The sequence below is a fragment of the Lissotriton helveticus genome, chromosome 1_1 (genome assembly GCF_964261635.1).
Source record: "Lissotriton helveticus chromosome 1_1, aLisHel1.1, whole genome shotgun sequence".
Lineage (NCBI taxonomy): Eukaryota > Metazoa > Chordata > Amphibia > Caudata > Salamandridae > Lissotriton > Lissotriton helveticus.
Genome location: NC_136057.1, coordinates 249,908,885 through 249,925,971, shown reverse-complemented (window position 1 = coordinate 249,925,971; position 17,087 = coordinate 249,908,885). Strand labels below are relative to the sequence as shown.

General features: G+C 42.8%; 1 protein-coding gene across 1 annotated transcript in view; it reads right to left on the bottom strand.

The window, feature by feature from the left end:
* The window catches only part of LOC144769006 (glycine N-acyltransferase-like), a 95,677-nt gene extending 79,404 nt beyond the window's left edge, over positions 1-16,273 (bottom strand). The window contains exons 1-3 of the mRNA XM_078653003.1: positions 16,123-16,273; positions 10,740-10,853; positions 9,544-9,651 (exon numbers count right to left, since the gene is read on the bottom strand). Of these exons, the coding sequence (XP_078509129.1) occupies positions 9,544-9,651; positions 10,740-10,820 (189 nt within the window). The 5' untranslated portion in view covers positions 10,821-10,853; positions 16,123-16,273. The remainder of the gene's footprint in view (positions 1-9,543; positions 9,652-10,739; positions 10,854-16,122) is intronic.
* Positions 16,274-17,087: the final 814 nt, after the last annotated feature.

Below are 17,087 nucleotides of genomic sequence, written 5' to 3'. Positions count from 1 at the left end.
CCATCCGGAAGAGGGCCTGATGCACTTTAGTGACTGAGAGGAACCCAGGGCGGATTTTCTGCAGTTGTTGAGAAACCCAAACATTTCCAGAAAACAGCAGACCTGTAGCACCTCTTCCATTGTCTTAGAAAAAGTAGGAGAGACAATTAGCCAATCATCCAAGTAAGGGTAGACTTGAATACCTTGAGAATGGAGTATTCCTACCAGGGAACCGAAGAGTTTTGTAAAAACCCTTGGCACCGATGGAAAGCTGAAAGGAAGCACCTAGAATTGGTAATGCCTCATGCCCACTGGAAAGTGAAGAAATTTCTGATCCGCTAGATGGATGGGAACATACAGGTATGCGTCCATTAGGTCTAGGGATGCGAGGAAGCCTTCCAGTAGTGGCTCTCGCCTCATGGGGTTCAGGGGCAGAGGAGCCTCATTGAAAACCAAAACTGGGTGAGATGAAAATTTGATCCGGTAACCAGAGGGTACTGTCTGAACTGCCCAGGCATATGATATTCCCTGCCACTGGTGATACTAAAAGTGAAGGGATTATGGCAGACGACGATGAGAGAAAATTATCTATCTATTTAATTTTCTCTCATCGTCATCTGTGGAAATTCCCGGCCCCACCTCCCCACCCGACTCCAGCGGCCCGCGGCTCTTACCTGCATTGCCCACAGCTGGCGGGCCCCACGACATCCAGTGTACCATAAAACACCAAACCCCAAAGTGCGGTTATCTCGAGGCAAAGGGTGTTATACAGTAAATCCCGGGGAGAGAAACAATGTGCCAAACAGGACACTCACCGTCACTGAAGAGCCGCATTATAAATGCGGGAAGCCCGGGGCAAAAGTGCCTCACGTACACCGAAGGGTGATCCATTATGCGGGGGAAAAACAATGGGCTAGAGGATGCTCTGCGACACAGCCCACAAATGAACCAACGTCCACTGTGCGAGGCAGGGCGGTCCCCTAGATAAGGAGACTGCTCTCACAAGTCCAGTAAGGGAACAACAGTATAAAACATATAATGCTGAAAAAAAACTTATTTCTGACCTCTCTAGGCACTATTCTGCAGCGCAGAATGAAAAGAACAGACTGTCCTGGTGTCATGCTGGGTAGTCTGCGCCATATTGGGGGAAGTATTTTTGCCTTTAGCTAGGTGATAGATTCTGTGGAGAGGGAGACATGTTCATGTTTAAGGAATGGTCCCTTTCCACCACTGACATGGAGACTCTTACCTGACCACTGAATACTGATGAGGCAGTAAGATGACTCCTCATTGGAACCCTTGCCGCCGCCTCCCCACCCACTTCCCCAGCTGCCCTTTAGATTTATTTAACAATCCACTGTCTCTCACAATAACTTCATATACTTGAAAATTGTGCATGCGCCCTAACTATCCTCTTCCATCAGAAATTAGTAATTGCCGAGTGTGCTCCAGTCTGATGTCCACCAATGTACAAATGATAATTTCTACCCTCATCTGGAATACATTTCCATTGACCTGAAAACTGCCTTTGTGTCCCCACTTCTGAAGCATTCATCTCCAAACTGCAAAAATGCTCAAATTTCAATGATGGTGTCTCAGATTCCGTTATTTCAGTCAATATTAGTAGTATATTGTGACAGCCGACGTGTGTTTTGCACCAGCAGATCTATAATACAGCACCTGGTATATGATAAATAGGGTATTACCGGCTTACTTCCTCACTAATGCAACAGGCAGAGTCAATTCCCCTTTGGAATACTGTGCTTGGCGCTGCCTTCCATATAAACTGAGGTGGAGAAGGTACTTAGGGCGAATACAGATACCTGTGGCTTCAACAAGTACTGTGGAAAGTTACTGAATTAGAAGAACGCCTTGTATGTTTGTGGATTTTCATTAGATGATTAACATTTCTTTGTCTACATTTGAAAAAAAGGTAACATCCTGATTCTTTGTAAGCACTACAGTTGCAGAGGGTTCCTCTAATAATATTGGGCTATATTTAAACACTTTTACACCATCTGTCCTCCACTTTTGAGTGGACAGAGAGAGCTCCTGTGTGGAATACGTACCCTCCTCAGCCTCTCATATAACGTTTAATTCTGACTTCATTTATTACAAAAAATATTTCCATATAACCATACAAATTAGGCACCATGTCATTGGCTCATGGCTGTCAGTTAAAGAATAATAAATCTGGCCTTTGCTTCTTCCTACCAAAACAACCAGCAGAGGGCAGTGGAGTTTAATGTAAGTGACTGGGGTTATTGGTATACATGCATAGTGGCACTTGAAATGAAATGAAACAAATTTGTAGAGCGCACTCAACCCAAAGGTTTCAAAGCGCTGAGCCAAAAGGTTAGCCTCCCAGCCTGAAACAGAGTTGGACTGAGGACAGAACCTACAAAGAGAAAAACTATGTTTTATGGTGTTTTTTAAAATCAGAAAAGGAATCTGTTCCGAAACATGAGCAGGCAGAGTCTTCCAAAGTTTAACAGTAACAACTGAGAGAGAGCGTCCTCCGCACCTGGCTTTCCAATACGTGGGAACGACCTCCTTCCTGCAGAAGGAGGATCTGAGAGTTCTGCGTGGAGCATACCATTAGAAAGGAGAATTATATTCTGTCTCCCTGGTTGCCTTATCGACTGATCACATTGAACCTGCCACTGCTCAACCGATTATGGGGGATTCTGGGAGTTGTAGGTCTGGAGCTATTCCCAAAATACCGGGTATGTTTGCGCTGAAAAAAATGCTCAATATGGGGAAAAATACTGTGAACATACCAGAAAACTTGACTGAGAATATAAGTGTGCCCTCTGGCACTGACACCGGGGGCAATATAAGTATTAGCAAGGAGGGCATCAAAGAGACTCAAACATCACTACCCCCAGGAAAAGTAACTCCGCCGCCTCTGCAGATATCTGGATCTACAGCGCAAGAGCCTACACAAGAAATTCTTGAAACAATTACGCTGGTGGAGGATGCTGAGTCAGTAGACTCTGCGGGCAATTTTTATTCTATGTCCGATCTATCGGTGGCATTAGAAGCAGAGAGCCTTGAGGCTGACGGGGGCTGGAGAGATGACCTGAGCGGCAAGAGTTTGGGTAGCTCACCACAAGAATCGCTTGGCTCAAGAGGACAAGAGGAGGTTGAGGATGAGGATGAGGGTGACTCCCCACATAGATCAGAATGGGGCGCTGAGGAGAATACAGTCCTTACAGTAAGCGGAGATACTGCTGATCTATTACCAGGCATTATGAACGCATCAGAGGAATCGCAGACCCGGATTAATATCCCGACTAACACGCAAGCAGCCGGTACTACGCTAGATACATTATGCCAGCTTATGATTCAACATCGGAAAGAAACAAGGGCAGAAAATCTCCGCACGCAAGGCGCAGTCCGTCGGCTGCAAAACAATCTTAGAAAAGTTGCTAAGTCATGTAACGAAATGTCTGCCAGAGTGATTGAGGCTGAGGGAAGAATCTCAGTCGATTGAAGATACGGTGACTAATCAACAAACACAAATCTCGTCACTCGTGGGACTGAGAGACAAGATTAATTGGAAACTGGTGGACTTGGAAAATAGATCACGCCGGAATAACCTCCGAATCCTGGGTATTCCTGAGGGGAGTGAGGGGGGGAACGTAAGACAATTTGTGATTGACCTTTTCTCAGAAGCATTCCCCGAACTTGTACACTGGAAATGGGATACGGAACTTCAACGGGCACACAGATTCCCATTCCCAAAAAATCCTAGACAGGACTAAAATGTAAAACCAAGGGCAATTCTGATATGCTTAAATAATTTTTGGGCAAGAGAGGCTCTCTACGACCTGGCTAGGCCAGATCGAAAAAGAAGGGGTAAAGGCCTGGAATTTTTTGTTCGGCCTGACTACTGCCACGCCACTGTGGAGCAACGCTGGCAGTTTCGGCAGCTAATCCCTTCCTTCCAGGCTAAAGGCGCTCAGGCCTTTCTCTTAAACCCTTCCAAATTAAAAGTAATTTTTAAAGAGAAAACCTACTTTTTGACCTCGGAAGGGGTGGCTAAAGAGCTTCTGGCCTCCTTCTGAATGTAATGAATACAGTCATCTTTTTCCTTTGACTTACAGGGGGTATTAAGCTGAGGTCATTGCACCATATTGAACTAATGAGCTCCTCTATGCCAATGTTTATGATTATATATGTACACTAATAAGCAGGCTTAAGAATATTTAACTATTGTACCCTATGACCCTATGTTTAAACATTTCAAGTATCTCCATGTTATGGTTAAAAGATATAAGGGTTGTAGGGCAAGAGATTAATGTTGGAAGGAGGAGGCAGGGAGACACCAGATGCTTCTCGCATTATCATCAACACTATGGACTAAAGTCCTTATGCCCGAGATGGGTTGGGGTCAGGGGGTGGGGGGGGAAGGGGGGTTCACTTTGGTGGTTGGGGGGTGCAAGCAAAGTCAGGAATAAAAGAAGAAAATTGCTATGTAGAGTGATTGGTGTTCTAGTGCACATTTCTTGCTTTATCTCTAAAAAAAATGGAAATATGTTCAAGATGTCGTACACACATCATAAGTGCTTCTTATGTGCTATAGTCATGTGTCAATTATCAGGGATGTATTCAGTTGGAAAAGTGCGGACATTATATATTAATTGAAGATGGGAAAATTTAGAATATGTTCCTGGAACATTTGTGGTATTAATAACAGGAAAAAAAGGGGGATCTGTAATCCAATCATACAGGGCATGAAAATAGATATAATGTGTTTGCAAGAAACACATCTCACGTGGAATGATAGGAACCTGTTTAAAGATCTGGGTATTCAGTTACTTGAGTGTACTACACAAGGTACCACCACAAGGGGGGTGGCAATCCTTATGAGACATGGATTGGGATCTCTAAAACGCATTAAGACGGATCAATATGGAAGATGGGTGATAATTGAGATTCAAATAGATACTAAGCTGTGGACAATATGCTCAGTTTATGCTTCAAATTCAGACGAACCGGAGATCTTGAATTATTTAAGCTTGGAACTAGCGGATTGGCCACCCTCTGTAATATTTTGTGGAGATCTAAATATGCATCTGGAAGGTGGGATAGATATATCTGCTGATTCTATATACCCTGGTCTAAAAAAGAAAGCATATAAGGCAGTAAGAGGCTTAGTATTGGAATATGGATTAAGGGATGTGGGATATGCAAAAAACCCTTTATCTCCTGGTTTTACTTTCTGTTCCAATCCCCATCTGAAATTTGTACGACTAGACTACTTTTTTTGTGAATTCAGGGCTCATTAACAGTGTCACATTTGAAATTTTTCCTCGAATAATCTCAGATCACAACCCAATAGTACTAAAGGTAGCGATAGAGAGTAGGTCTGTTTCAACTTTAAGATCTTGGACATTTGATCGGAAATTACTAGTAGATTCAGTATATATAGAAATCATGAGGAAGTGGATTAAGGAGTTTTTTGCTATTAATAGAGGAAGTGCATCTATTCAAAATATCTGGGATGCCTTTCAGGCAGGGATCCGCGGCGAGACACTTTCTTATACAATTAGGAAACAAAAAAGTATCAGGGAAAAAATAGATCAAAATTTTAATCTAGTACGAGAATGGGAGGAAAAATTAGTTACAGCCATCTCCACATCACAAGACATTGAGCAAATTAAAACTACATTGGATATACATAAGGCAAGGGTCTATGAAACATTCGCAACTAAATTGGCAGAACAACTTGCGACATTCAGGTCGCAGATTTACAAAATGGGAGAAAACTCGGGAAAGATCCTGGCAAAAAGAACTAGAGAGAAAGAAATTCTAAATACTATTAATGCGATACAGGACGAGACAGGCCAGCTTCATAACCATCCAGACCAATTACTTGCCGTATTTCGACAATTTTATTCCCAGCTGTATAAACAGGATAACATGGTATACTCTTCTGACATGATGTTAAATTTCGTAGCTGAAAATAATATTTCAAAGTTGACCGATCTTCAGTCATATTCTATGGAAGTTGACATTACATGGGAAGAAATTGAATTAGCTCTGCTTCGTTGGCCACAGGGAAAGCCATGGGGCCTGATGGCATTCCTCGCGAGTTTTTTAGGACTTTTAGGAATGTTATGAAGGAAGATTTACTGATTACATTCCAGGAAGCTCAGAGAGGATTTCCACCAGGGTCATGGAATCAATCTACATTAATGGCATTTCCTAAAAAGGACAATCCTCCCCTTAACCCGGCATCATATAGACCGATATCGCTGATAAATGCCGATAGCAAGGTTTTTTCGAAAATATTAGCTACTCGTATGTCATCAGTGATATCCTCCATTGTTTCACGATGGCAACATGGGTTTATTCCCAATAAGGACACAGCGGACCACGTTCGAAGAGTAATTAGTTTGATGGACTGGGCGCAGGGTACCAATACATACATAGGAATCACCCTGTTGGATGCCGAGAAGGCATTCGACAGGGTGGCATGGCCTTATCTTTGGGATGTCTTGGCTGTAAAGGCTTCGGACCAAAAATGATCGTGGCGTTGAAAGCCTTGTATCAGTCACCAACGTCTTGTGTCAAATTTGAACCCTGTAACTCTAGCCCATTCCCTATTTTTTATGGCACTCGACAAGGCTGCCCGGCATATCCACTCCTTTTTTCTATTCATATCGATATCTATCTTAATCGGCTGAATCGAGCTGAAGAAATAATGCCAGTGGAGGTTGCAGGCACCTCCTATAGGGCGTTAGCATATGCCGACGATGTGGTGGTGATCACCACAGATATTAGAAGGGCAATGCCAAAGATTGAAGAGATCGCGGCTCAGTTTGGTTCCTTTTCAGGATATAAGTTAAACCCCTCTAAAACCCACACTATATTTCTAGGCCAGAATCCACCGACAGATCTTAATATAGTAGCCACGGCAACATATTTGGGAATCAAGTTAACAACTCCGATCTCTGATATGCCTAAACTTAATTTTATTCCTATTCTTCAAAAGGCAAACACTACTCTGGAGCGTATTGACCATCTACATTTGTCCCTACATGGCAGAAACAATGTATTAAAAATCTTAATACTCCCAAGATTCCTATATCTTTTTCGAACTGTACCTCTCGAATTTCCAATAGAATTTTTTAAACAACTTGAGAAAATGGCCGCGAGATTTCTTTGGGGCTATAAGCGCCATCGTAGAGCTTTCAAAAAGTTAACTCTCCCAAAGAGTTAGAGGGGGATGGAGCACTCCACACTTCCTGTTCTATTATTTAGCAACAATATTGCAGTTCATTAGTCCTATAATTATTGGTACTAAAGCCCCAATTTATGAAGCACACTCTCCGTCTATCTATGAAATTCCTTTAGGGGCAGAGGCTCGCAGCTGCTTGCTAAAAAATATAGAACCGAGCTATTACAAGAAAACCAAATTTAAGATTGTAACAGCAGCATATCGGGCATGGAAAATCATTAAGCGACATGTGGGGATCCCAAAAATTTTGAAATACACTCCGTTGATATCCAAGCATATTCTTTCTGCTATCTTTAGGGATCATATTATGATAAAATGGTCTAAACAAGGAATCAATTGCATTGGTGATTTATGGCAGAATGACGAAATGATTCTTTTTCAGACCTTACAAGCTAACTTTAATATTTCAACTCTTGATTATTTTAAATACTTCCAATTGCACAGTTATTTTAAAACGTTATCACCTGCTGAACGCTCGAGCTTCAGAAGATTCACCTGATTGAGTCTTTATATATCAGAAGAAAGATTAGTTTCTTTTATAATCTGCTGATCTCAGTTTATTCAGATGACTTAACATCAGTACAAGAGCGGTGGGCGTCGAACCTGGGGGTAACTAATGTGCTGATTGAAGATTCCATTCTGATGGCTAACTCCATCCTTCTGACGGGCAGATCACGAACTCAGCATTATATGGTTCTTTTTGATTTATATCATACCCCGGCAAAAATCTCTAAATGGGGAGCATCGTCACCTATAGTTTGTAAGAGATGTTTGCTAGAGGCAGCAGATGCAACCCACATGTTTTTTCTTTGCCCACAGCTATCATATGTTCTCTCTGAAATTCAAATATTTTTGTCTCTAATACTTGGAACCTCTGTAAATCTGACGACAGAGTTAGTACTGATAGGGGTATCCTCTGAAAACATATCAGATGATAAAAAAAGCTGATATTTATCTGTATGTCTGTATATCGTGCTTGTATTACTCAAGAATGGATAAGCCCAGACCCGCTATTATTCCATACTTGGAGGGCTCGCCTGTTAGCTAAGTATAATCTGGAACATGCCATCTATGCTGTGAAAGGACGCAGAAAAAGATTTCTGGGGGAGAAAATTTGGGCCCCAGTGCAGCAATGGATTCTGGGGGAATTGGGGAGGTAGACGGCTTGTCTTTCTAGGTTACTGTCTAAATGTCATCCATTGATGTTTATTTGTGCTTTGACCATCTACTGAACTGTAATGTCTCTATTTTTTTTTCTTGATTTCTTAATAATGTCTTGTACCTGACTTGCTTGCAATAAAAAACTGAAAAGAAAAAAAAAAGAAAGGAGAATTAAGATGCCTGGGTCCTTTATTGTACAATGCTGAGAAAACCATGAAGAGAGCCTTAAGGGTTATCCACTTTCCGCTTAGATCCAGCACCCCCGCACATTCTTGAGGAAGGAGGGAAAAGTATTCTTACCCAACTCTCCCACCTCATCTCATTAACCCTCGTAAGTGGCACAGTACCCAAAGAGTGGAAACATGCCATTGTGAAACCGCTTCTTAAAAAAAAAACTTGACCCCGCCTCACTAGCAAACTACCGTCCGATCTCACTGCTACCCATCTTGACCTGTGACGCTTTTCTCCATAACGTAATCATGCACTATGGGTTCTTTGTTTAAACTTGCTATGTTCCAATCTGTTGCTTATTCGCAATGTTTTGGAATAATTGGTATTCTATGGGCTTTTCTTTTGCAAATGCTGTTATATGGAAAATGTATGTTCGAGCAGAATAGGAAACAAGCATGCTCTATATGTATACAACCTTGCAGTCTCAGAAGTATCATAGAATACAGGCTATGCTACCACTTACACTATAGCCAGGAGTTGGAACAACTGGGTGCACTTTGTTGGAGAAGATGATAAAAATGTTGCATCATTGGATCATGATCTTCACAGAAAGAAATCTATAAAATATAACCTTTAATCATAGGGCTGAGGGAAAGGATGAAGGCAAACAGGCTAGCGTTCTTGGTCACAGTAACGAGATTGCAAACAGTATGGTACCTATACACTGTAGGATTTTATTTAAATGTTTCCTTTTGAAAATAAGAGTCATAAAAACATAACACATTATCTACCAAAGAGCTGTCATATGCTAATGTATTTTGTTCCCTACCAGTCACAGACTGGTGACTACCCATGAGAGCATCTCCAGTTTTGAGGGTGCTCCTGGCCATCCAGTATCTTTGACTAGAGATATCATACCAGTGTTTAAAACACAAAGAGGTACAGTTTGGCTTTAGTCATAGAGAGTCCACGCTTTTACTCACCTCTGGCCTTGGCTTGCATATCACAGTTTTAAAGTCAGGCCAGGAATCCACCAGAACCTCCATATTTAAAGGGTTCCCACGGTTTATGTAAAAAACCGAGCCATAGACCTGGAAAAGAGAAAAAAGGGAAGTCAAGTCGAACCTTGACTTTTTGTCCTAGATACCTCAGGCATGGAAAAGCAAAAAAACATGGTAAGTATGAGATATGGAAATCATATTCTTGAAAATTATTTCACCAGACAGAGGGAAATTAATGTGGGCATGCACACCTGGGATTTATTTCACCAACAGAATGGTGTAACAGAATGGAGTATATGTATTTATAGCTTTAGCATAAATTAAATTGAGTGCAATAAATGTGTGTGCAAAGTTTATCTAACATTAGAGTGTCGCGATACGAAAACGGATGCATTGAGTGCCTCACTCATACGATGTCAGCACAGATGGGATAAAAATCTGGGCATAATTTGAATGGCAAACGATTGGGGTGTTGTAGTGTTTCAGCATGCTTTTAAATGAAATTCAAGATAGTTTTCTTTCTTTTGCTTTCTAACTCTGCTTGCTCTTTTCTCTGTGTCTCACTTATGTATTCTCCTTTCAATATCAAACAGCAGATCTCTGTTCTCCCATTGAAATGAACTAGAAGTGGCTGGGTTTAGAAGCTGCTAACGAATACATCCATGCCTTTTGGCACTGCCCTTGCTACCCCAGGTCTCAATGACAAGCAGCAGCTGAAAGAGAAAGTAAACAGGGCTCCATTTACTTTCTTTATTTTCCACTGCTTGCCATTTTTTATTTTTAGACCATCAGCAGCTAAAATAAAGCACTTTTGAAGGCTAAAGAAGGGACAAGCGATCAACCTTGTCATTGCTTCTGGGTCAAAAGGTTGTTGATGACACATCTAACCCTGTGCAGTTCATCCTCTCCCTCACCTCCTCCCTTGCCAGTGTCACTTATTCCAGCCCTGCCACCTCTTCCTGCCCTCCTGCTCATATATGGCCACGCTTCCAGCTGCCTAGGTTACTCTTTGTCACAACATCCTCTTTCATCTATTAACTTTGCCATCTTTTCACCAGTTTGACCTATATTGTTTTGACTTAAGGCTATGTTCTTTGTGGTCTGCTGACAACCTGTCAGCTTGGAACTGGTTGTTTTCTTGACTGGCCTGTGCAGGTTAAATGGGTAAGGAGACTTACCGTCAGTGACTCCGGGACACCCTGGGCGAGGAACTCCTCTATTTTCTTTAGATCCTCAGAGCTCTCTAAAACCAGCATCATGAATCAAGAATCAGTGTAGCAGACTGAAGATTTCTAGAAAAAGATTAGACAGATCACAGAAAATTAAGGTACATATGTGAGATTTAAAGTCTGTTTGTCCCTGCTCAATATTATAGAATTCCATTGCATTTTTCACAAATTTGGCAAGCTTCTTCTCTTGACCACATTTAGGGGCCGATTAGGATGGCGGACGGACTTGCGTCCGTCCGCCACCCCTGAGTAGGAGGGACCGTCCGCATGGGCAGCGGCGGTCCCTCCATGGCAATTAGGATGTGACCGCCACCCTGGCGGTCACATCCTGTATGTTTTACATTGCGGCGGGTGCTGCTTGAAGCAGCACCCGCTGCAATGTAAAAAACGAAAGCTGTGCATTTGCATGCACAAAGCGGCAGGCACCGCACGGTGCCTGCCGCTTCGTGCACGCAAAGGCAGGGGGGTACCATAGGTACCCCCCATGTGCACCCCCCACGCAACCTTCACCCAGGGGGCCCGCAACGGGCCCCCAAAGTGATTGTCCGTATGCTTTTCCACGGCGGAAAAGCCGCCGCGGAAAAGCATTACTTTCCCTACATCCTAATATGGCTGGCGGTGTCTGATAGACACCGCCTGCCATGTTAGTGCTTTTCCGCCGTGGTCGCCTTCCGACCGCGGCGGAAAAGCGGCGGACAGATTGTGAGACCCACCAGCCATCCTGATTTGGCGGTGGGTCTTGCAGGCCTCCTCGGCGGATTTCCCGCATACTCCGGGCCGGCGGTGGCTTCCGCCGGCCCGGAGTATGCGGAAAATCCGCCATCATAATGACCCCCTAAATGTGGTTCCACAGTTGAGAAGAAAGAAAGAAACAAACAAACAAACAAAGAAAGAAAGAAAGAAAGGAAGAAATAAAGATTAAAGCAAGAAAAAAGAAAGAAAGAGGAAGGCCAGAAAGAAGGAGGAACACAAGAAAGAAAGTAAGCAAGGCAAGAAAGAAAGAGGAAGACAAGAAAGAGGAAGCCAAGAAAGAAAGAAAGAGAAAGGCAAGAAAGAAAGAAAGAGAAAGGCAAGAAAGAAAGAGGGAGATGAAAGAAAGAAAGAAAGAAAGAAAGAAAGAAAGAAAGAAAGAAAGAAAGAAAGAAAGAAAGAAAAATGCAAGAAAGAAAGAAGGAAAGAAAGCTGAAAGAAGGTAAGAAAGAAACAAAAAAGGAAAGAAAGGAGGTAAGAAAGAGCAAGGAAGAAACAAAGAAAGGCAAGAAAAAAGGGGAAGAAAGAAGGAAAGAGGAAAAAGAAGGAAGACCAAAGGAAAGAAAGAAAGAGAAAACAAAGGAAGGAAGAAAGAATGAAAGCAAGCAAGAAAGAGGAAAGCAAGAAAGATAAACAATCAAAGAGGGAAAAGCAAAAAAAGAAGGAATGAACGAGGAAAGAAGGATCGCAAAGATAGGGCACTCGTATGTGCTTTTATTCAGAGTTTATGTGAACTGCTTGTACGGTGTGAAAAAGAAGGAGCTAGATAAACAAAGGCCACGTCATAAGAAATGTACAACAGAATTCTCAGGAGACAGGAACTGATAAAGAAGGAATGTTCCCGTACTCTCATCTGTTAGAAACCGTCCTGCTATCACATCAGGCTCTACAAAGAACGGTAACACTAAAGTAGTAATACAGTACAAATAAATATTCAGGCATTGAAGGGAACTACTTTGTGTGCAGTTGTGCTCTGTGTGAAAAAGGTAAATGCAGTCCTTCAAAATGAAGTTAGCTAGTAGGTGAAGTAGGCTGACCCATTGCCCTATGCGCTATGCATTATTGGGAGGAATCAAAATGGGAATGACACAAGAACAGACCAATGGATGAAGAGAGATGACTGAAAGCCCCCCCTGATGGACTGGAGCCTGCTAACCCCCTCTCCCCAGCGGCTTGAGACCCTTACGGGTGAGTAGTCACGCTTAACAAACGCCTGATTGATATGTAAGTAAAGCATGATGCAGCAGCTCCCCCCGGATGAGTACCCTGTGTTCTTGAAGGTCATATCTGTCTCTTCACAAAGTAAGAGGACACCAGGGCCAACCGGAACAGCACAGGACCAATACCCACGGTACCGGACTCCTTGCAACAAGCAAAGACTGTGAGAGTCCAATCAGTACTCCAATGACTCTAAGAAAAAGCAGCCATCGAGGGACATCAGCACCACAGAGACCCACTTCCAAAGTGTCCCAGCTGTCCTGATTTTTACACCCTCAACTAGCAAGACAGACAATCGCAAGGCTCCAGGACGCCCAGAGCCAGGCTGACCTCTTTCCTCTGCACCAAGTCTCTCAGCCCAGGTACTAACGGACCGACTGTGCTTCCTTGTCCACTAGACTCTTGTACCCGAGCCCCCTGTTAGGAGCTCGCGTACCTGTCCCCAAATCCCTCTCTGAAGCCTGTTTCTAGGGGCACCCCTTCTCTTTAACGGTGTAGCGCGCACAGCTACCAACGCGATCAGCACTTCTGCACCTAGACGCCCCAGGGCAGGTAACAATAATCTGAGGTAGTACTTTGGACCTTGGCCTCCTACGCCCCAAAGTACTGAAGGACATAACGGAAAACCGAACGCAATTACCCATATGCTATACATGTCTTTTGTCCCATAGGGAAGCATTGTGTGTAAAGATGCATTTAAGTGAACATTTTACTTATCTGCTAAAATCAATATCCTAAAAATTACTTACTTGCTATTGAAGTTCTTTGTATCCAAAGTTATATAAAAATACGACTTATTTTTCTAAATTGGTCTTGGATGTATTCCTGAGTGTCTCATTTATTGCCTCTGTGTCAATAAATGCTTTAGTTCTTCCCTCTGATACACCTAACTGCTCGCTCATAATTCCACAAAAGGGAGCATTTGGGATATCATTTGTGCCTCTATAAACCAATCAGGGTTTGCCTGCACTCTAAACAGTGTACCTCATTTTGGACCACTATATAAAGAGCCAGCTTCCTACAGAAGGTTTGTGAGTGGGAGTCTGATCGGGGAGTGGAATGTATCTGCAAATACTCTAGTATCATTGAATGATGTATGTGATTCACTTTTTATCGTGCAATGCTAATATAGTTTTAAAGGTTTTAAATAGACATAAAAACAGGGTTCTGATGCGATGGTTGTCGTCATCTAGCCTAGAATTTTTTTTTCTTCAATAGACCCACCTAAGAAATAATGCTCCCAAACTTTACATCCTGAAGAAATACTCCTATTTTGCCTCGGCTGGGATTGCAGTGCTGGGGTTACGACTTATTTGAGGAATTAAATTGATGAAAAGGTTTCTCAGGTATTCTGGGATCCCGGATAGAATATGAGATCTGTTGAGTTTTAATTTTCACTTTGATAACGTCTAAATAGATTCTCCATCATATGTTACGAGTGAAAATCTAGTCCAAATGGGCGGGGTGAAATAAATAAGTGAGTCAATGTCAAAAATAAAAGTGAAGCACAACACTACATTCATTTTTTAAAACAATAACAGGATATCTCAAATAGCATATTATATGTGCTCTGTGAACATCCATTATGCAAAAGCAAAACCTACAGGCTTTATCTAAGCTTGTTTGAATTTTGTAGAAGTGGTGCAAATTCTGATACATAACTGCACCATCACCGATGGTATGAAGGAAATTAAAAAGAAGGAGAAATATTTTAACATAAAAATTGACATGGAACAAGGATATAGAGAAATCGAAAGAAGAGCTATGCCCGGGAAGGAATAGAAGCAATGGAGGAGACTGGCTCCCAGTCGAAAGAAGAATAACCTTCAAACTCCTCACCCACGCATACAAGGCCCTTCACAACACCGGATATAAATACCTGAACAGTCGCCTCACCTTCCATGCACCCCAAAAGACAACTTCTGATCAACCGACCTCGCTCTGGCATTCGTCCCTAGCACCTACAAGACCAGAATGGGAGATAAGTCCTTCTCCTACGTCAAAGCCAAGGCCTGGAATAACCTTCCCCTCCAACTCCGGCAAGCCCCCACACTGCACCAGTTCAGGAAGGACCTCAAGACCTGCTATTGGGAGGACCCCAGCACTCAACCGAGCACCCACCCCACGGCCTTGAGACCCTTACGGGTGAGTGGTTGCACTTTTCCAACCCCTGATTGATTGATTGATTGATTGATAGATTGTCATAAGAAAGATACAGAAAGATGCAGAGAGAGATGATGAGAGGCAAAAAAGGTGAGGGGGAGAGACAGAAATAGATGAGGGGTGTTGGAAGGCAAAAAGCTGGAAAAGAGGAGCCAGATAAAAACACAATAGGAAACATGCACGGAGAGTGAGGCAGATAGGAGTAGACCGGATGGTGCAGCTCCTGCATGGGAGGGGGACCCCCAAACATTCAGCGGTCTCCAAACATTCCAAGGGGCCCCGTTGAACTAAGGCCAATGAATGTATGTGAAATATGAGAGACTCAAGGGCCCCCAATCACATTATTCGAGGGGAGGGGTGGCGACATTTTGCGTTACGCCATTGACTGCCTAGACAGACAGAGGAAAGGGGAAAAGGAGAAAGTTCAGGAGCACCAGGCAGAGGCAGAGAGAAAGAGAGACAAAGCAACAGAAACACAAATGGTATTTACAAGGCTAAGAAAGGACGGCAGGAAAGGGAAGAGAGAAAGGAAAAGAGAAGGGAAAGGAGATAAAGAGATAACGAATGAGACGCAGAGGTGTAGAAAGAAATGTCGGTGGACTCTTAAGTTGAGCAATACCCAAATCCTTTTGCCCACAATAAACAGACCCAATTAATTACTCTGCATTATGATTAGATCTCTTTTAATATTTTTTTTAATTAAATGGTTTGTATGTCTTTTTTCTAGTTTGTATACGCACATTGTATATTTTAATGTTTTGTAAATCTAAGGTTTTTTAAGTATCTGTATCTTTTTAAGCTATTATATGTATGTGCTTTAAGACTTAATTGCCGTAATAAAGCTTTGATTGATTGAAATGTTTTTGTGTAACTGGAGAGCACTGTTGGACGGTTATTGGTATTTAGTCTGTTAACATGTCGTAAAATTACTGCGGCGCAGGCATTTGCCAAACAAAAACCTTTGCTTCAAAGAAAGAGCGATAAAGTTAGACATGAGAGAAAGGACGGGAGAGATGGGGACGGCGGGAAATGGAAAGCGAGATAGGACATGAAAGGTGGGAAAAGGGCAAGGCGGAAACGCGGGCGTGGAGGGGACAGAGTAATAATGGAGGAAGCAATTTCAAAGTAGAAAGCGAGCAAGAGAAGAGAGCTGGAGAGGTTAGGGGCAAAATGGCTCTTTTATTTTCTACACATGCCTGACCTCCAACCTTGGATATCTGGAGTCGTCTGAGCACCGCTGGACTCTCCAACACTCTTCTACAAGCAGTCGGTTCCTTCCCCGGCCTCAGCTGAACTCGGCCCGACCGCTTCCTCTTCTCTATGCAGTGCTGAGTGACCTCGGAGGAGTGTGTGAGGGCACGAGAGGCACGAAACACATTATTCATTCAGTACAGAGTCCTCCCTGACTCAGCAAACAGCAGGCACAGGAGGTGTTATCAGCTGATTGAGACATGCCCTGCGTTCTTGGCTCTTTTAAACAGTTAGTACGAACTGCCCTGGATCCAGAGATGGCGTTCTGTGTGCTGGGGCCACTATATCCCTCCTATGGTTTGAGAGCTCTTGGTACTGGGTTTCTTCGTGGATTACATTGTTGTTTTCAATGTATCGCTTTTATATCAGGGAACCAACTCTTACAGTCCTATTTTTTGTTCTTTAACTAAGTTTACTTTCAAATGTCTCTCACTTTCACTTCCTTGGTATATCTCCTTGGCTTCACTTAGGAAAACCGTATAGCCGTCAACTCTGTTTCTTATGGGAACAAGTCCCCACTGTAAGTCAGACGTAAATAATATGCAATGCAATGCAACTCTCAAGTGCCTGTCCACTATCTCTTCTTTCACCCCTTGCTTTCCTATCCTATTCTGTCCTCTTTTTCCTTTCTACAATGTTAACGACATGTAGGGGTTGACTAAAAGTCACAATGTGAAGAAAAAAAAAGCAATTGGAACAACCTATCCTGACCCGGTAACTGTATTGCTAATGTGTTGTAAAAAACTGATAAAGAAAGTTGAAATGAAAACAATGTCTGTCGCTTTTTATTTCAAAAGCAGGTTGAACTTACAAAATCACCTCCTTTGGCTGAGCTTTCAAAGCTGTTCATGTCCTGTCCACACCCTGTCATTGAACACGGATTCAGCTTCCTTCCTCTAAACCACTCAGTCGGGG